At 39.9% G+C, this 22,084-nt stretch overlaps 1 protein-coding gene across 1 annotated transcript; it reads right to left on the reverse strand.

Annotated features, from left to right (window-relative positions):
- Positions 1-1,224: 1,224 nt before the first annotated feature.
- Hml (hemolectin) lies at positions 1,225-20,782 on the reverse strand. The gene is made up of 39 exons (XM_014230800.3): positions 20,353-20,782; positions 18,721-18,831; positions 18,436-18,474; positions 18,167-18,322; positions 17,689-17,933; positions 17,451-17,610; positions 17,259-17,386; positions 17,081-17,176; positions 16,341-16,538; positions 16,081-16,241; positions 15,856-16,013; positions 15,591-15,745; positions 14,913-15,515; positions 14,631-14,859; positions 13,679-14,565; positions 13,366-13,615; positions 12,979-13,305; positions 12,601-12,917; positions 11,791-12,167; positions 11,452-11,623; positions 8,948-9,993; positions 8,608-8,863; positions 8,423-8,516; positions 8,109-8,361; positions 7,282-8,050; positions 7,040-7,217; positions 6,655-6,965; positions 6,387-6,486; positions 5,901-6,313; positions 5,186-5,669; positions 4,794-4,999; positions 4,392-4,702; positions 4,041-4,325; positions 2,978-3,968; positions 2,702-2,917; positions 2,178-2,636; positions 1,957-2,109; positions 1,791-1,894; positions 1,225-1,459 (listed from the first exon to the last, which is right to left on the reverse strand). Exons 1-39 carry the CDS (start codon positions 20,436-20,438, stop codon positions 1,337-1,339), a joined length of 11,607 nt encoding a protein of 3,868 aa, XP_014086275.3. The 5' UTR covers positions 20,439-20,782; the 3' UTR covers positions 1,225-1,336.
- Positions 20,783-22,084: the final 1,302 nt, after the last annotated feature.

Consider the following 22,084-nt stretch of genomic DNA (forward strand, 5'->3'; position numbering starts at 1 on the left):
GTTAAAGATAAATTTAAGTTTACAGATAAAGATAAAGATAAAGATAGAGATAAAGATAGGGATAATGATAGAGATAGAGATAAAGCCAAATATAAAGATATCTTACAAATTGGGCGATATTTTCGACATAAAGTGTTCCATAGACACCAACGCCCTCATATTCGTTTTTTTAGCTTCTGAAAATGCGCTAAGTTAAGCGACAACTGAATTGAAGTTTCATTGAGTAAGAAAAAAATGCTGGAATAATTTAAAACGATTCATTTGGAAAATGACTATTTGCTTGAGATCGATTGAGCTTAAGTGTGAATCGCTTAACCCCAGCTTAAACTCGTTGAGTCCTTAGTTTGATCTCTGATATGAAATCGCGTAAGCCCTGCTTGACTTCCCTTGAACACTAGCTGAAGTGAGCTTGACCACAATAATGGTAAACGACTCATAACGAGGACATTATCACCGACGTTATTAGTCATTTACCATTCTCGAAGTCAATGACCATTTCCAAGGTCAAAAAGAGAGTGCTCAAATGATAGGAATTAAGAAAAGGAGTGTAAGCTTAAAGATGAATGAATTTCTTTAAAGAAAAAATGGAATAGAAAAGTTAAGAAATTTTAAGTATATAATAAAACATTTTAAAAAAGGCTTTACTGCTGTATTCATCGAATTATAAATATATAAATAACTACCACACGAAAAATATACAAACACAAGATGATATGTACATAGCTGTGAGTCCCACCCCAGTAAACAGCTTTTTGACTTTTGTTTCGAGTAGTTGCTTTAAGCTTTTTGCAGCTAGTAAGCTCATTTGAATATTCATGAATTTCAATCGAGTTTGAACCGCACTGAACCACACAGAAAGTTTTAAAAATATTCCACTTCCAATCATTGCTTGTTGCAATCCATTTTACGACACTTCGATTACGTGACAGACACAACCATAAATCAGTATGCTGGCAAAGTGGCGAATACTTGATGTTGCTCATTTGAAATGCAAGCAACTAATGTTACTTAAGACCGAGAGCATAAAATAGTTGTTGGCATAGCAAAATGTTATGAAAATATAAAAGCGATCGAAACTAAGGACGAGCCACTACCACTACCACAGGCGGCACTTTGCACAATTGCCGGCATAGAACGCGGCCATAGCTCAACTCACGAGCTCACACCTTGAACTAGCAATGGTGAGAGTGTACCACGGTTCTTTACCAAAAATAAAAAGACGAGTTGTTAATTTTTAATATTTTCTGAAAGTAAGTTTTATTTTCACTTTTTAGTAACAAATCTTAAAATTAAACATAGAAGGTATTTCCGAAAGCAAAGTCAATTTTTTCAGCGTTTAGTTGAAATTGCCAGACCGCAAACGAGGTAGCGGTTGCATGCGTATATCAATTTTATCACCCATCTGATAATCAGTAGTCTCTGCGCAAGGGCTGCAACCACAGCTAGATGGTACGTCGACCTAAAACAACGAAAATAAAAGTTTGCATTATCAGCATAACGCTCAACCGAGCTCGAGCTCACAACACCAAGCTAATTCTGAGCTACAGTTCCACTTGTAGTCTTGACCTAAATATCAGTATCTATCAGTCTTTGTCTAAAACTTTGTCTCAGCATTCATCTCAATCTCAAACTCAGTTTGTTATGAAACGCTTCTAGTCTCAACCTCAGCATCAGTCTCAAACTTTAGTCACAGTCCTAATCCTAAACTTAAATTCACTCTTTGTCCAAACTCAAACCCAGTGTCAACCAACATCTTGACTTCTTACTGCTCTGTATAGTCTATTACATACCTTCTTCACGATCTTGCTTCCATTCTCACAAATCAGCGGCACCGCAACTGATTTCCAGCCTGTTATGCTACAACAACGGCAATGCTTCTCATGGGTGCCTGATTCTGTAAATATCACAAGTTTCAATCAATAATACGTCCTTCACTATAAAGACACACATACTAACCTTTGCTATATTTTGAACCGGAAGGGCAGGCACCGTCGCAATCTGTGAATCCTTGTATAGCTTCCTTATTTATGCATTTACCCATACCAGGCTGAACAATTTCGATAATCTCCAGAGTCATTGGTTCAGCCAACGAAACCGGCAAACAATTCTCTGTAAACATGAAAAGTAGCAAATAATGAAAAGATCGAATTCTATCCAAATCCCTTCAAGCAACTCACTTTGGTTCTCCACAATCAGCTCCGGCTTGCACACCTCGCAGCAGCCACTTTCGGAGGGTACCAACAAGTGATCTGGACAAGAGGTCACATCTGGGCAAGTCTCTTGTGAAGATGAAACTATCAGGACTTCTCCTTTGCGCAAACAACTGTAAGTTGTGCAATTGTCAGCGCTCGTCCAGGTAGCGCCCTCTTCGTACAGTTCGTTACCCAACACACATTTCTCTTGCACACATTCACCACAACATTTGAGTTCAGGCTGCTTATTCTCATATTTAAAACCAGGTGGACAGTAGGTATCACAAGTCTCAGTCGTTGGTACGACTAATGTGCTGCCATTCGGACCATAAGCGCACGTCTCCTGCTTACAAGGATCTGTGGGATGTGGCCATTTGGCGTTCAGCGGTTTAATAAACTTCTCACCCAGTCCATTTTGTACTATGCACATATCCTTCGGTGGTTCTGTTTGTGTGAAATACATTAGTCATAAATATATTTTGATACGAGCATATTACGCATATACTTACCACAGACGTAGTGTGGACAGCAATCATCTAGTTCCTGTTTCCTAATAACTTCATAGAAGCGTTCGGCGCATTCCTTTAACACAGGCGGACAGGTGCTGACGTCGCAGACAATCTCTTGAGTCGGACAACAGCCCAGATCTTCCGTCACAACCTTTTCACCAGGTTTGAGTGCGCGTGGCAATTCTAAGGGTTCGCATTCCTCCTTCGGCTTGCACTCTGTATTTTATATACAAATAATTCAGCTACTTATACAATTTTATTTATCTCAACACTTACCGCAAATGAACTGCGGACAACCATCTGGTCCGGTTTTCTGCTTTTTAAACTGTCCGGGACCACATACAGGCATTAAAGGTTCGAGACATGCAATTGGTGGCGGTGATTTTTGTTCCGGCACACATCTGTAAAGTGGGCAACACATGTCAGCGGATTCGATCTTCTTCGGTATAAAGCCTTCCGCACAAATATTCTCTTCTATTAGGCACTTCTGTTCCACACACTCGACCTTTCCTTCCATATTACAATTACAATCGGTGCATTTGTCCTTCTTCCACTTATCGCCTGGTACGTGCACCAAATCATCGCATTTTACACACGACTCTTCCGCAACACATTCGCCATATTCCATAACCTTACCGGGTGGACAGAAACAGCCTTCAAATCGTTCCTCTGCCAGGCACATATCATTTGATTCCACTGTCTTGACAAACGTATCGGTCTTCATATTGACGGCATCGTATTCATGCAACGCCCTGATTGTATCACAGGTCTTAGCGCAACCACATGATTCATATACCATATCGCTAGGGCAATCGAGAGGACACAATTCCGGACGACGCCAATACAAGCATATACCCTGTTGTGCACACTGGTGCGCGTAAGCGGCCATCAAGTTACAAGTACTTTGCTGATGACTGCCGGGCTTACACATTTCTTTTTGGCACAATGCCACATAATTTCCAGGATCAATGATCATGTTGCACTGTCCGAAGAGCTCCTGATTATACAACATCAGACAGACATCTTTCTCCGGCGGTGGTGGCTCACATTCATTCTCTGTTATAATTTCACTAGAGCAAATTTGCAGTTCATTACCCAACTTCGGTTCCTCAGCCTTCCAGCTTTGGAGCACGACCGCTAGTTCTTTGTTGGGTGTGCGTGCCTTCTTATTGGCGGGGTTCTCTAGTAGATCGTTTTTAGGATTATTATCGCAATCGCCGCATAGACCCTCCATCTTGCCGCTATACTTGATGCTGGGCACCGAAAGCTGTGAAAGGTTATTAAAATTTTAGTATTAGCGTATAAAAAGAACAAGAAAACATTTCATTTCAAAAATTACCGTATAGACCATATCGTCATATGAGACACGTAAGTCCACGTGGCTTTCCAAAAGTGACAACAGAAGCTCTTTTCCGTTGACTTCGCGTATATTGACCCAAGAATTTTTGAACGGCACATTTTTCTCAGCGCCATCAACCAGTATCCGTGGCACCTTACCAACCCGCGGACGTTCAATGTGTATGAGATGATCACCATTGAAGACATGGAAAGATTTAATGCATGATTCTTCAGTTGAATTCGAAGCATAACCCAAACGCTTGCAGTAGTCCATTGTTACGTAAAGCTTTAAGAGTGAGTAATAAAGTTAATGAAGGAATATAGTTAGTGTAGCAACAACAAAAACACGCACTTGGAAGCTGTATTGTCCCGGTAAGACTATATCGCGCGAGAGCAAATATGTACAGTTGCCGTTGAAATGGAAATCGCGCTTATCATAAGTGAAGAACTGCGATTTTCCGAAGGAATTGCACTCACAATCTTTGCATTCCGCAACCGTTATGCACTTTTTGCCCTGACGCACAGTGCCTTCGGGACAGTAACAGCCGGGGAAACAGGCATCTGGTATAATCGGACAATCGTCGGTGTTTAGCGTGTCGCACGATGGCTCACAGCGCCGCTTATAGCAGTCGGAGTGAATAAGTGGAGCAGGACACTCAAGTTCTATTGAAAAAGGTAAATAAATATATAAATTCATTTATTTTGCTTAAAACAAAAATCTTTTAAACACCTCACTTGATTAACAACTACTCACCACATTGCTGCACCGCACGCCACAAATTCAATTGTATATTGGGATTGATTGTCAAACACTTGGCAACAAAGTCCTGTAATGCATTACATTTGCAAGTGTTGTCCTCGCCCGGATGTGCCCGTAGGCACTCACAAGTGCTCTCCATGCATTTGCTGACGAACTGTTTGTAGTTGACCGCCTTGTTGCACTTAACGAACACCGGATGCCTGGCGGAGTTGAAACAAAATTTCATGTCATTACACAAAATGCGAACTTTGCGCACCCAAAACCCAAATGTACAATCACTATGGGCATATATACATACATAACTGCAAATAATATGCTCAGAACAACTACCCAGACACTCGACGTGTTTAGACACCGCTCACAAACACAAGCACACCAAAACTTACTTAATCGCATTGCACAATGCCAACGCCTTCTTTTGCAACTCGAATGGACACGTTTGTGGGTAGCACATCTCCTTCGGTATCTTCTTGTCGAACCAGCTGTCACCGAACTTGCCTGTGTTCTGTATCAAAGTGCCATCCGGCGTGCGTTTATCATTGCCCGCAATGCCATCATAGTAGCCGCAGAGGCCGTCCACGGTGCGTAAATACTTAGAGGATATGCCGATCTTAACGTAACCAATATCATCATAAAGCACCCAATAGCCATGTTTGCGCGATACCACCAATACCGTTTGGCCCGGCTGCGAGATAACGAAGGCCGCCTTGCAGATGGGTGAGTTCATCAGTTGCGGTACGGTGTATTCGAAACCATTGAAATTTAATTTCATATTCGGCATGATCGTCAATATGGCCGCCGACTCGATGTCCTTGATGGTGATAGATTTATGACAAACGCGACGCGCCTCATCTTCGCAGAGTATATGTACTGAAAGTAATATTTAAGCTCGTTAATTTCTATTCTAATTGAAACAAAGCGCTGAGCTTCACGTGTGCTGCCTTAGCACATCAGCATATTTGTTTCTTATATACTACGCCAAACTTAAAATGTAGAGCTGTATTGCCGAATCCTAAGTCGAAGGTCTCCACATTATACAGATATACGAGTAACTTAACACGCGATCATTGAAAATCATGAGCTTCGATAAAAACCACTTACCAGTTATCACCCAGTTCGAGTTCTTGATATCACGCGCCAATATATGACTGCAAGTGTCGTACTTGAACTCAGTGCCGTCGAATGTGGTGAAAAATTTACCACTAATCTCGCATGAGTCATCTTTTGTCGGCTTGAGTACGCACGCATATTTGCGGCATTGTCCCGGTTTCGCATTAGACATATCCAATTCAATTTCATAGTTTTCTGGACATTTGGGTTCCACACAAGTGACAGTCGCATTCTTCAGTACCTCTTTTTTAGGTATCGGTACACAAGTGAATTCAGCGCACTCTTCTTCCTCTACACCGCTCACTTCTCCCGACGGCAGCATAAGGAATTCTTCACTTTCGCTTACCAACACTTTGGTCTTGGTAATTTTGATCATATTACCGAACTCTTCCATATCGGTGTAACTGAGCAAGAGAGACAGGGATAGATATATAAATATATAAATATATATATCTATAATTAATAGTTAATACTTACGCTCTAGCGAACATCTGTGACATTTTGCGTTGTTTCTTCTCCGTAAGCTTAATTCTCATATCAGGTGGACATTCTGGTTCGGGGCATTTGATGATAATGGCTGTGGTGATTTAAGAATCACATTTGGTTTGCATTTTAGGTTAAAAAAATATTATTCATATTATATATAAAAAACCTATTCTTAACCTAATTCTTACAAAAAAACTCTCAGAATTTTTAAGATCATTCATCATTAAACTATTTTTACTCCCACAAAAATGGTACTTACTTTCATTCGTACTTATAATTGGTTGAGGCGTCACCACTATTGTCTTCTTGCATGACTCATCTTCATCATCAGCACAATCTTGCACACCATTACACCACAATAATTCCGGAATGCAGTCGCCGCTTGACGGACAAATGCGTTGGTATTTCGGACAGGGCTCACATTTGCAGAAGCAATCCGGTGTAACTAAAGAACGCAGATTGGTTTCCACGCATGGTGGACACTTTTTGGGCTTGCAATTGGAATGACCACCCAAGACGCAAACACATTCTTCACACTGCTTATTCTCAAACTTAGAGCCGATGGGATAACTATACGCGGAAATAAAGTGATATTAATCAAAATTAATTATTGCAGCGTTGATTAATGCACTATCTACACCTACGTGCTATATTCATCAATGCACGGGCACAAATTACTCTGAACACAGTTTTGACCGTCCCAGAATAGACCGTTTGTGCATTTACACTCTCCACTATTCGCTGTCGTATCTAGAATGCCGTCACAAACTTGACATTTTGGTGGCGGCCGATCGAGCTCGGGCTCCTCTTCCTTAACTTCCACTGTGAATGATATATGTAATGTTATAGAATATTTTGTTTTATGTTGCCTCAGCGTTTCACTTACAATAAGTTTCGAAGCAACCCACTGGTTCTATGCGCATATTTATATTCTCTTCCCACTTCGAAGGCACTATCTTGAAGTATTGCGTCAATATGGGTGAACGGAACGTATTTAATACCTCACTATTTTCGTCATAGTTTCCACGAAATTGTTCGGGTTGGCCATCAAAGAATAGCACCTTATTCCAAATCAATTTATTCTTCGAGAACATAACCTTAAAGCTAGTAACCCAGCCAGATGGGCCACCTTTAGTGATAAAACCAGAAATGTTGCGTGGTGCCAAAAAGTCGAATTGCACATATTCATTCGGCGTATTGGCCACGGGGCGCCAGCCAACCGGTGAGGAAAGTTTCAGTAGATCTATGAGACGTGGCTTCTTAGCCGGTTGTGGTAATAACCAAATGCTACTAGCCTTCACTTGTGTGGAATGCATTTTACCATTATCCACACCCATACGGTCCACACACTTTCCGGCGTTTTGCCAATTAATCGGTCTCGTTGTCGTCGTTTGTATGAGTTTCTCAAACTTCGACTCAGGCATAGTAGTCAAAGTTGTTGTTGTGCGCGGTTCACCACAACCCAAGAGTTCCACACGCATAGCAATATGACGATACCATTTCATGGGATATATACGTATGGATTTCGCCTCGACAGGTATGTGAAAGAGTGTTTTATGTGGCTTACGTGAATCGAGTGGACCGTTAAACTTTTGTGGTATGTCATTCTCCTCGACTAAATAATGATAAGATTCACCATCGGGACTGTAGAGTATCTGCGAATGTGTAGGAATTAAAACCAGCTGAGTGGAAACAAAAATCATTTGAAGTTACCTTAAAGAGTGTAACATATTTATCAAAATCTGGACTGCCAGCCATAACAACTCCAAAGATGGGTTCCGGTTCCGGAAAGCTTATTTGTAGATATTGCATCTGATCATCGATACCGGGCGACCAACTGCCCACACTATTTTTGGGATTGGCGGGAAGGCGTGCCATGAAGGGCGCATTGTAGGCATTAAGTGTAGAGCTCGCATTGAAGGCGCTGTCCGGCAATGGTAGATCGCCTTGTATCAGCGGTACTAAGCTGAAAGTGTAAAGATTTCTTTTAGAGTAAGCACTTTCATAATATCTACACACAAACCAACCGTTCTGGTTCGCAATTCAGATGTGGTACGATTGTGGATGGCAGAAAGTCTGGTTCATGCTCGTCCTCGGCGGGAGTTGTGACCAAAATATATGCTATTTTTTTAAAGGAGAGTATTAAAAATATAGTTTTGTTAAAGCTAAGCAAAGTAATCACAAAGCAAAGCATGCCACAGTGAAAACTTACGCAATTCCGGCACTTCATTCGGTATGCAAGTATAGGCATTATCAATACACTGACACACTTCCTCCTCACCGGTCACTAGCATATGCGGCTGTACGTATTTCTCCGACTTGTCCATACAAGGACATTCATCCATTTCTACGCAAGTATTTTCATCGCGCCAGAACTTGCCCACAGAGAAGCAATCGGGTCGGTTCTTATCAACGCAGCCACGTTTGCAGTGTTCTCCTTTCTGGCAGAGACCACGCTTGCGCAGTATCTAGAAAGGTTAACATAAATCGTTTAAAAATTCCAACATAAATTTCACTTAGTCTTCTTTACACATACTCAATCGTCTACTCACCGAACCATAGTAATCGCAAGTAAATTCACATTGATTTGCGCATTCTACCATCACTTGATCTTCGGCGCATTCACTCAATGTTACTGGCTCCGCAGGAACATTACCACAGCTTGGTTTGATCTCTCGTACAGTGGCTATGTGATCGCACACGTTCAACGTTGGATTGAACATCATGTATTCACCGCAAGTCTTCTCCACATAAGTCCAACCATTGCCGTTAGTCGTCGGTTGACAGTGCAAGAATTTATGACAATCGCCCGGATATTCTTTATATTCGGCTATCACAGAGTCGCATGGCAAACCGACTTGCGGTTTTTCAGTTGGCGGTGGTGTCGTGACCGCTGCTTCGTCGCACTCACAGAACACACGTAATTCATAATCGTGACATTGTCCTTTACAAACGAGTCCCTCAGCCAAGCTACAGCTCACATTTTCATCCATATAGTCAGGTGATTCGTGTGTATCCACAACACGACATTCAATCTTCTTCATATATTTCTTCTGACATGTGCCATAAATGCTTTCGATGCGATTGTAACGTGGCAGCTTCTCCTCATCATTCAAGCGTACTATTTTGCCCGTCGCATCGCCGTCATTATCGAACCAATGTGTCCAACCGCGTACACACTTCGGTTGCGTATCGGTGCCATAGGCACGTGGTGTCGTGCTATCCAGCACACTATTACTTGGGCGCTCCGTTGTTGTTAGCGGTTCCTTGCATTTAACGCCACTGCAAACTTCTTTCTTCTTCGAGCAACGACAGGTGGCGCAATCGTCGGTATACGTTACATCACCTTCGTAATAAGTTTTGCCATCGCGTATCATACAAACTGGCTTGCAGTCAGCCTTCGGTACACATTCCTTGTAGGTGTCGTTTAGATAGATCATACCCTCGTCACAGGGCTTTATGAAACAACCCTCAATACAGTTCTCTTGATTGCACATGCGCTCCGTCATGCCTTGGTCGAGGAAATTGTCGCAAGTTTCGACAGCACACGCAGGTGTACACGCTTTGTATTCGGCGCAATGTGGATCGCATTGCATTGCTGATAAATAGTAAAAAAAACAGAAGTAGGGTTATAATACCGCTATTTGGATGTCTATAAATTCTGATAAACTGATGTCTTTATCCCTCCATAACAGGAATTGCTTTGAGCTCACATGCTGGCTAGGGGTTTTCTATTTATATCTGTCAAGTTAAACCTAGGAGGGAAACCCATTTCTTCGCTGTGTTTATAGTAGATGAGTGCATCGATTCGGTACAGGATCGTCTGCAAACCATCAGACGGTTCAGTTTTCAGTTCCGATTCTACAAGATTTTTGCGCTATCGATCCACATTTATATCAGTGGAAGCAAGAAAATCTATCAGAAGGCACTTACACTGAAAACTTTATAAATTCACTACTTAAATACGTGCGCTGACCAAAAGGTATTCGGATTTTATTGAGAAAAGACCTCACACCTCAGCAGCACTCTTTAAAGCTATTTGTTATAAACGTAAGTCTATCATCGGATATGCGAACTAGAGTTAATTTTTTCCTTAAACTTGTTCTGGAAGATGTTTGAGGAAATCAAGCATATTGAAGCCGTAGTGTTAGACCACAATAACCCCAAAGTATTCCTTAATGTCGGTATGAGTTAAATCATGTGGTTGTCGCTAAAAGAATCCGCAATGCCTATAGTGTATGTATCTCCAGGTATCGACTGAAAGAGTTCGGATATCTTTCGTGAACTGAATCGTACGTGAGTAGGATACTAAATATGCATATAAACTGCTTAAACTCTAGGATATAGCTATCTTCGAAAAACACGTCGGGAAGAGGCAGCTTAGGCATACAAAATGGTTGACCACATACTTTGCTTTTGCGCTCTGTTCGTACCTAGGAAGCTTTTAGTACTTTCGTCAATGTAATAAAGTTGAATCTTAAAACTTCTGTCAAGTGTGAATAATGGCTTGCGGCCCTAAAAATGGATTTTCCGCACAATCACTAACTGGTAAAATATGTTCGCGGCTTCTGAGCAAAGCTCGTTGCATGGTGAGTTTAGCTGTATAGGCCAAATTTAAAAGCACAATGAATAATTTTCAAGTATCAATTACGGCTAATCGAAAAGTCTACTTGGGCATAAGTATAATGGAACAAAAGAACATACATAATACATATATATATATGTTAATACGTGCATCTCGAAGCATAGTTATGCCACTCTTGCGCGGCAATCGAAGCATTAAGCGCTTGTTCCTACATATTATTTTGCATGCATATGTGAGTATGTGCAAGGCATCTACCACTTGCTTGCCACTTGCATTGTCGTCGACGTTGCATGTGACGATTTGCACTAATGAATAATTGAAAAGACAATGATTTTCAGCTACTGCATTCACGCCGAGCTCCACACACACTCACAAAACCTTGCAAGCTTACAGTGACCCTTAAGCAACTACCTTACTTACATACTCACGCATATGTCATACACACGGTTTATATGTATTTGCAGTACTTACGACAGAAGTGCGGCGTACGCCAACGTATATTGATGCCATGTTGGGAGCAGGCATGTGCATAGGCAGCCACCGCTGTGCACAGACACTCACAATCACCGCCCTGATCGCAAGCGCACGTATCGTATATGCAACGTTTCAGGTACTTCTCGACAGACACTTCAGCGTGGCAATCCTGTAAAACAGAAGAGAGTGATAGAGAGGGAGGGTAAGTGAGATTGCGGCAGGTGGAAAGTTAAGTGGAGAACAGCGCACTTAAGTATTAGTATGGCAATGCGTATTGGAATTTTAATTATCTGCTGTCTACTATACTTACTTACATACAATAGCCGGCATTCTTACCTTAAATATTTCCGATTTGAGCACGCCACACTTGAGCTGTGCCCACGTCTCACGTTCCGGATGCTCTTTGCACGCATCTATGGGTGTCGTTGGCTTGGCACAGAATTGTTGCACCTTCCATGCGTGTCCGAAGATGAGCGGACTGGTTTCGATACCTTGCGATGGCGTTTGCATGTCATCCACAGCATTGTCATTGTAATTGCCGCACAATCCTTTCACTTTGTTCTTCCATTCGTTACCGAGTTTCACGTAGACGCGTGTACCTTCATCCCATTTCACTTGCAATTTGAGCGGTATTACTTCGACCACAATAAATACACCGGCCTTGTAGATGTGGAAGGCGCCATGCCCCTTGGTGTTGCTTGCATCGCGAATTTCTGAAAGTTGATGAGTTGAAACCATTTAAAGAATAACAAGTGTAGGTCTACTAAAAATATAGTTTTTTACATATATTTTATCTCTAACACGGAATTAGACGGAGCTTTGATAAAGTAACATTCTTGACTTCACAGCTAACGGCTGGAAGTAATGTGGTAGTTTGTCTCATACTCCACAAAAAGATGACGCCACCAACAAAGGCCTTACTGGCGAACCCCTATCAACTAGATATTCTCTATCTACGAAACAAAGTATCTTTTCTCTTTTCAGTTAAGTCTGCTTTTGGATCCCCATTTTTCAGTTTCAAGTACTTTAGAAATGGTATCACCTTATTCTAAATAATATTTTGTAATAAATATTTTAAATCTCATATGGTCTTTCCTGAATCAACATTACTAATAGAAAAAATTGTTTGAATATTTTGCTACTCACTCTTAATCGGCGATTTGTTCGGGTCGGTTATGTAAGAGGCGTCTGAGTTCAGCGTAAGAGAATCCTGTACACTGCCCGATAGTGAAATCTCTACCGACTTTGAGCAAGTAACGCCCATGGTGCCACACAATACATTTTGTATGGTTATCGTGAAACCATCGCCATTCTCCGCCACACCTTTGGAGAGTATATAATCGCAGGCACCTTGGAAGTCAAAGTCGTGATTATCATAAGTGGAGAAATGTGAATCACCCCAGACGGAGCAGGTTGAGCCACAACCATTCGTGGAGCACGTCCAGTTACCGCTCTTACAAACACTAAAAAAATACAAAAACAATGAAGGCGACAAAAGGCAACAACATCTATAACAAAAGTTACCATTGGTTGCAATCCTCCTTGATCTTGTCACCATCCGCGTAACTCTTACCACCATGATGGCAGGAACAAAGCTCTGGCAGCACACATTCTTTACGGGAAGTATCATTGACATAACCCGACATGCAGACACAACCGGGTACACAATCCTCGATATTCTTCACATAATCATGCATATTCTTACAGGTCTTCGGCTCAGTGGGCGCACACTTTGAGAATTCAGCGAATGGACGATTCACGCATTCAGCACGTAATTGGGATGAAGGTGGATATTTCTTCTCATCGTCGGGACCAGCATCCTCACATTCCCAAAGACCATTAGTGCATGTGCTGCAGAAAACGAAAATGTTTGTCAATAAGCAAGGAAAGCCAAGTGTGCTTAAATTTTACCATAAATCGGGAAACTTTGCACCAGGTCGCACTTCCTTATAACCAGATTTGAAGGTCATACCATCGTAAGTGCATGGACACTTGTGTTGCGGCACGCATTCGTTATTTTCATTCAAGTATTCACCATGCGGACAACGACAGCCTTCTACACATTCGGTCTTGCATGCATTTTTGGTAGCCAAATCACCGCAGGTGCGCGCACATGTATCGCCACACTCATCGTATATTTGACCCATTGGGCACTTCACAGCTGTAATAAATTACAAATTTCGTATGTTGAATTCAAGTTTGGTTAACACAACTAATTACTCACCGCACTCTTTCACCGCCATGCGCCAGCCAGTTTTGATACCTTGACGTGCGCATTCGTTGCCGTAAGCAGCCAAAATAGGACAGAAACACTTATCCGGCTCGTCTTTACATGCACACACATCATACAAGCAATCCTCATAATATTGCTCCGGTTCGACGGTCCAATGGCAGTCTTGGAATATTTCATCCATAATCCAGTTGCAGTGCTTTTCGGCATTTTCACGCTTTTCTGGATTAGCGCTGCATGGATGTGGACCAGGTACTGTCTCAGTTGGGGAATCGCAAGTATCTTTGGTACGCCACTTGTCGGCGAATGGCTCCACCGCCGTTTCAATATCACCCTCCGGTGTTAAGAAATCATCTTGTGTATTCGTGTTAAATGTACCACAGAGACCGGCGGTCTTATTGCGATAACTGGGCGGCGCATCGATGTAGACGCGTGAGATACCATCCCACCAAACACGTATGCCGTCAGGGAACTCAACAGTCATGAAACTTGAGCTAGCCAAACGTATGAGCACTTCACCAGCGCCCAGAATTTTCGGGAATTTCGTAATTTCCTTCTCATTAACATGCACAGCCATGCCCTGATTCAAGCGCACAGTATTCTGTACGCCATTTTTGAGCGCAAAACGTAGCGTCACCGACTTGGTACAAGATGGATTGTCCGCAGCAGCTACCAAATTGAGATTTTCAGAAATTGAACCAGAACAAGCCACATTCTCCGCCTCTATCGATAGTTTAGCGGTCTTCAACAGATAATATGAGCACTGACCCATAAAGTCGAAGCGTTTACCATCGAAAGTTTGGTAATGCGGATCACCTATTGCGCCACAACGCGCACCACATTGTTCGTCCGTGCATTTCCACTTGCCGCTTTTGCAGGTGCTGGCGAATAAAATTATTTCTAGTACAGACCCACTAAGATTGGCAGCATATTTAAGACGGCTTACCATGTGTTACATTTCTTCTTTATGACCGCTTCCGCTTTGAACTCCTTACCACGCATGGTACATGGACATAACTCCTGTGCAATGCAAGCATCTTGATACTGCACCGTACCGGCGGGACAGAAGCAACCTTCATTGCATTTTGCTGGGTTTGGTGTCATTGCCATATCACAAGTGGGCTCTACATCCGGACCGCAAGGCAGATAGACACGTCCATAGCTACAGCTTACAGCTGAAATTCGATACTTTAGTAATTAGGAACATATATGTATATCGTCCACTTACGACAAATCTCCAAATTACGCCAACCATGCTCCAATTTTATACCCTTGAATGCGCACTCCTTAGCCAACATGGAGACGCCGTCGCAGTTGCAAGACTCTGGTCGTTCCCGATTCGCACAATTGCAATAATCATCCACGCATGCACGCAGCAAAGCCTCAAAGTTGATGCCTTTTATGCAGTCTTCTAATTTATCATTCGACAAAAGACGAGTACAGACGTTAATAGCCTTCGCACGCTTCGTCGCTTCACAAGTCTCTGAACCGAATTCCAATTCACGACTATTCTCCATTACACACAAATCCGAGCTATCTTCAACGCGCCATGAGTCGGTGAAAGACTTGACCGTCTCCACGACTACGCCACCTTTCGACATCAAGTCGTTCATATAGTCACCATCTAATGTGCCACATAAGCCGCCAACTTTGGACCACAACAACGGGCCGGCATGTATGCCGAGATATTGATGACGATCCCAGTCTATTTGTAGTCCAACGGACTCCAATTGAATTTGCAAATGCTCAGCCACCGGTATTATTTTCATGCCCATCACCTGTACTGGTATGGGAAACTTCTTCGTTGGCGTGGATAGATGTACAGTGCCATCTGTGTGAAATGTGTTAGACGGTATATTAATTTGGCGGTTAAGAATAATATATATAAATTATAACCGTAACTTACTTATATTATCTAGCGTGTATGGTATGGATTGCCAGTAGATCGTCAGCGCATGCGCACAGCCATAACCGGAACCATATGGGCAAGCATTAAGTATTATATCGAATGTGGCATCGACTTTATCATTAATTAAAGTATGCGAACACGAAAGAGGGGCTCTGAAAAACATGTAGGAGTTATTACTAAGCTCTAAGTTTTCTTTGAGCTGATTAATCAATAATTTAACATTTAAGGCCAGTGATATGCCTCTAAGAATACCGTTTCTTACTTGAAAACCAAACCATCGAATGTTTTCATATTAATGCCACCCCAAGTGGTACACAATGCCGGCTTGGGCGTACGATCGATCATCACATCGACATCGCCTTCCGTGTAGAGTGTGTAGCGCGTCGATGAAACTTGTCTCTCCTCAGAGGACCACCACTCCTGTAAAGCAGAAATAAATAAAAATTACAACTTTAGCAAATAGAAAATAATTTTCAATTGACATTACGCTGTGAACATTCGAAAGTTTATCGATTATGGCTTGAATACGCTCACGGTCAGTAACCCATTGCTCGCCGTGACCATATACTAGCCTACCGCCACCAGCGCCGCCATCAGAAGTTCGATTCCAATAAGTCGTAGAGCCCTTACGGACCGTGTAGCCAGGTGCTGCGTGATAAAAATAAGTAAATAAAAAATTTGCGATTTGGATTTCACCAGAAATTAAATTGTTTTAGTAAAGAAAAAAATTTTTGTAAATCAACTTACCATATATACACTTGGGCAATGGTTTAGGATAGAAATCGCCCACACTATATTTGCATGTATACTCAATATTTAGGTTGCCATGTACCGTTGTGCCCGGTGATGACGCACAGGAAAATTTGCACTTAGCCTCCAAACCATCGTATTTACATTTGTAATTGCCGTTGAAGCCAGTATTGGTTACATTACAAGCTTGCACGCCTTAAGTGGAGAGCGAAATAGAAAAATAAGTTTTTAGTATAAATTAATAAAAGAAGTACTTGTAGTCGCTTGGCAACTATTTAAAATAATATTTTTGTAGAAAAGCTTTTTGATTTCGTTTTGAATTGTATATAAAATTACGTGGCAACGCTAAAAATTATATTTTTGAAAGAAATGTTGCGGAAATATGCCTTGGATAGCATTTTTTTGAAATTCTAGTATTTCATATTTTGGTTCAATTTACATAAATAAATATTTGGTCACGTGGCAACTCTCAAAAAAATATTTTTAAAAAAAATTTCTTTTTTATCACTTCTGTTAGAGACAACAATGTTTTATTATATTTATGCAGCTTTTAATTTATGTGGCAACCCACCAAATATAATTTTAAACATTTTTCTTTATAAACTTTGCACTAAAAATATCGAACCGCACTAGTAAGGTGTGTGGGTTACCCGTGCAAACATTTTTACATAAACATCTTTAGATATAACAGTACTACTACATAGAGTTACCTACATCATTAACAATTACATACTTACTGTATTGGCAGTAGTCGCCGCGATATTGCTGTGTACACTGACACATATTAAATGAAATGCATTTGCCACCATTCTGACAGGCGGGCTCACAAATCGCTGAGAGAGAGAAAGAGAGCATAATAAGCAGAGCATATTTTTTGTTACAGTAATATATGATGTTGCTTTTAATAATACTTACGCGCACAATCCGGTGGCTTTACCGAGTTTGTCTGCTTATGAAACCAAACGCCATCCACGCATTCGAGATTCGCTATGGAACTGCCATCAGGATATTGAAAGCCGCTCATGCATTCAGCATTGCAGACGCTAACCAAAAACAAAACAGATTACTCAGCATATTTAGAATTTAGTGTGATACTAAGGTACTCACTTATTTCTACATTGAACTCGCGAATTTTTCGGTATCGGTGGCTTACCGCTGCAAAAGGTCTTCTTATTTCGACACCTAGGGCCATAGAAGTTCTCAGCACATTTGCAAACGCCAGCTTCGATACAAATACCGTTATTGTCACAAGGTGGTGTACAAGTAGCTAAGGAGGCACAGATGAAAAGGTAAGAAGAAAACTTTCATTTGGGATTTGAGCTCAACTTCCTACTGAATTACTTACCTTGACAGGGTGGCACACTGGTAAACGCTGAGTCGCGTATTATCCAATCGCCACTTATGCAAGCCAACTTCAGCGTGCTCGTGCCATCAGGGTATCTATATTCAGCCATACAACTGACCTCACATTGATTGCCGCGACATTTCAGTGACATTTTTGATGGCAACTGGTATGCTGGGCAATCGCCATAGGAGGGAATTTGAGGGTTTTCGTGCGTTAAGAAATCATAGCTGGACTGTGCGCCAAGGCTGTTACAACATTGAAAACAAATGTTAAAGGAGATAAATGAAGAGAAGTTGCGGTACATATATACAAAATTTGGGTACAAAATTGTTATATTCGAGTAATGTCTTCATATTACTTTGTTCAAATATCTGAAAACAGCTATCATATCTAAGCGAGTTTGAAAACTAATTAAGCTTAACTTTGATAAAACTAAAGAACCAAACCACTTGCACCATGTTTTAAAAAAACAACATACCTGCCGGATCCGTAACCACCTTTATAGGGCTGTCCACTACTGCCATAAGCACTATATCCAGCGCCATAGCCACTATAACCTCCACCACCATAACCACCGCCACCTCTACCATGATTGTGACCATAACTAGAGTAACTTGTTTTGACGCCATAAGCACTGTTGAATAATTATTTAATAAGAAGACAAAAAATTATATAATATCAATAAGTAAAATCAAAATATGAGCAAAAAAGAAATCTAATAAAAATAACGTTGCGGCAAACACTTACCCACCACCGCCGTACACAGTGCCAACACCTAAGTTCAGGCTGAAATTAGAAGATTGCAAATAAAATTAGTTGCGCTTGTCAGCGTTCTCTTTTTAACAATTTCCGTTTTAACTTGATAACACAAGCACAAACATAAACCATACATGTGTATTAGTAAAACGCCTCTTTGCGTTTTATTGTTCTATATACTCATATTATACAAAAAGCATTGTTTTTGCTAAAGCCACATTGGTTTTGCAACTTTTGAAAATAATTACTGTTATTACAATTTTTTACTTAACTTACCTAGCCGACGGCAGCGGCTCAGCCGCGGGTGCTTTCTTAAAAAATCCAAACAAGTCGCGTTCTTCACGATCGTTATCAACAGCTAGATTCTCATTCTCGGCACTGATAGGACTATAGAAAGGAAAGAAGAGTTTAGACGCTTAACTTCAGCAAGTTTGACAAGCGTACTTTGATATATTTCAACTAATTTAAATACTATCTATAAATCAGTAAAAAATAAATAAAATAATAAATAAAATACAAAATAGAAAATCTCTTATATAAAATACCGTTAGACGGCCACAGTAAGAAATTAGTACCTAAACTAGTGATTATGGTCCCACGCCAAATATATACATACATGTATATTTGAAGCCAACTAAACTGCCAAAAATGTACGCCAATAGCTAGCGCCAGAGTCTTAACAACACAAGAAATCGTATCTACGGGCCGATATTGGCCATATAATAGCCTCGACGCATTGATAGTGATAAGATTTCAAAGTTTAAAATGGGAAAACTTGAACAGTACATCTTTTAACAAAAAAAATTTAAGAATAGTAGATGATATACAATACATTTTAACAACGAAATCGTCGGATTAATACGAAGGTCCTTTTGTGGAATTTCCAATTCGAGAAATCTTATCATTTTTTATTTCATACAATATTTTAAAAAATTTCAAAAACAAAAACTCTAAATATTTTTTTATCGAAATACGTTAGTGAATGAGCAAAAGTTATTTGGCTTTCACCGAGATGTGTTCAGTTCCGCTCAATTATTGCTCAGTATTAACAGCTAAGCTTGAGCTTAATTAGATGCGGATGAACCCAGTGTGAAGCAATGTTGCATGTTGAACAATCAGTTATGATTCAACAATAAAATTTGATTCTCATATATCCTAATCGAAACATTGCCTGGAAGTGTTAAAGGAAGCTTAATATATTATTATAAATATTATAAATATAAAACTAAAAATATAATATATTATTATAAAAATAAAACACCCTGAACACAGGGTTTTTGAAATATCGATCGGAATTAAGTCCTTGATGGAAAACTTTTTCATTTGACAAGATATCTAGACGAAATTTGGCACGAATTATTACCAAAAGCAGTGGTATAATTTTCAAATAATTTATTCAGATTGAATTACTATAGCATATAGCTACCATAAAAACTGAACCATCAAAATGCAAGTCCTGTATGGAAAACTTTTTCATATCTTTACAAAATTTAGCATGGTTTATTTTCAAGAGCAGTGGTACAATCTCCTAAGGATTTCTTTAGATCTGATCTTTATAGCATATAGCTGCCATACAAACTGATCGATTAAAATGCATACTTGTTTGGAAAAATTTTTATTTATAAAGGATCTTATAGCTTCAATGAAACCCTAGTTAACGTTTTTGTTTACCATTGTACAATATTTAAATTAAGCTCAAATATTAATAAAACTGATTTTAAATAACCCCAGTTCTTGATCTTTTAGATAATAGACTGACTTAAAAATTTTGCTTATGAAATTAATATTACGAAAAATAATTAAAATTTAATTTTTATATTTTTTGACATAATATCTATAATTTTAGTATTTCAAATAATTATTTTTCAGTTTTTTTATTCTAATTTTTCACACTTTTCACCGACTCACCTTTGTACATCAGCCTCTGCGACAATTTGTTGGCTGCATTGCTGCAGCAACAGCAACAGCAAAACCGAAATCCATTTCCAGCTCATAATCCTTTAGTTTTAAAACACTTTAATAGCTGAATTTACTACTTTTCTACTTTCAAAGTACAGTTAGCGCAAAATTCACCACACAGCGGAAGTCACATATGATTACTTATGTATATATAAACGCACAAAAAACAATGAGATCGTACACATAACAAATTTTCAACAAATGAGTTAATTATTATCCTTTAAGGATCTAGTGATCCACTCAATATCCTTTTGCCTTTCAGTGCAGCGCATGTCCTTTTTCCACACTTTTTACTATTTTTCACAATTTTTTCTACTTCCACTTTTTCACTTCAACTTCACTTCACTCGCGAGACTTAACGACGTAACAAACCCGAGCGCTGGGCGCACGAAAACTGGCCAATTAAAGCGCAATCGGGCACTTTTATAGGCGCGCAGAGGATATGCAAAACCATTTATTTTTTGTAATTTTTTTTTTTACACTTATGTATTTAAATAATTATGTTCTCACAGTGTTATAGCTCAGCGGAGCTCAGCATTCAGCCACTGGGATTTATCGCTGAAAAACAACAAATCGCTTAAAAAATGCCCGGAATGTCAGAGCGGAAATGTGCGATAGCGTTGCCATATTTCAAGTGCAGCTTCACATTGCGAACCGATCGTGCGTATCAAACACATTAGCATAGGTCCAGCTCACGCGACTTGCGCTCGCAATTGCTTATCACTTGCCAGCTGGTTGCATGCTATGTGCCGCGTATATAGCGATGAACACTTGCTTACGTTTGTGTGTGTATGTGCCTGGATTAAACTTGTTTTATAAAAAATGCGTTTCAGTTTTATATAATCCGTTAATGTTATATAAAAACGTATCTCGTATTCTGCAAAAATGCACAATGTGTGTGAAAAATCGCGATTGCTTGCGCTTGACATACTTTCTGCAGCCGATAAGCGTTTCTTCAGCGTGCTGGCTCTGCAAATATAATATTTTGCGCTGCTTATTTGTTGCTTGTGTGATATAGTTTTTTAGTAACATTTTTTATTCTGAATATATGTTTATCTTTTATAATTTTTTTGTTTTATATAAATTTAAATGGATATGAAGTCATTTACGGCTTTGAGGTTAATTTCTAGTGAAATTAGTTTTTTTTTTTTTGCCAATTTTATGGAACCGCAGGGTTTTATGCACAAAATTTAAGTACATTTGATTTGCGTAAAAAAAATATATTCTGATATGAGAGTAAGCAAAACAAATTGATCTTTCGAGTTCTTATATTATATTATGATAATTTAATATTTTTGAACTCTTTGTGTGCACTGCTCGTATGACCTTCATGAGTGTTTGACCGCTCTTAAATATTTTAAGTTAATAATTCCTTCTAACGAATTGACGTGATTTTCTCTAAAAAGCTGCTTTTATTCAGATTTAGTATATGTATACGGGATAAATACATACAAGTATTTTGTGTGCATAAAATCTTCAGAAGTCACCTATATAAATTTCACATACCTCAGACTCAGGTAAAACAAACATCCGTAAGTTTCTTTCTGTACTCTCCTACAAACAGCGAAGACGCTAAAACAAATGGATATCCAAATGTGGGTATTTCGAATGAAAACATTAAATAATCAACAAAATAGTTTTATCGGATCAAAAAAATGAAGCTCATCGAAATAGCTCATGT

This window comes from Bactrocera oleae, chromosome 6 (genome assembly GCF_042242935.1).
Source record: "Bactrocera oleae isolate idBacOlea1 chromosome 6, idBacOlea1, whole genome shotgun sequence".
NCBI lineage: Eukaryota > Metazoa > Arthropoda > Insecta > Diptera > Tephritidae > Bactrocera > Bactrocera oleae.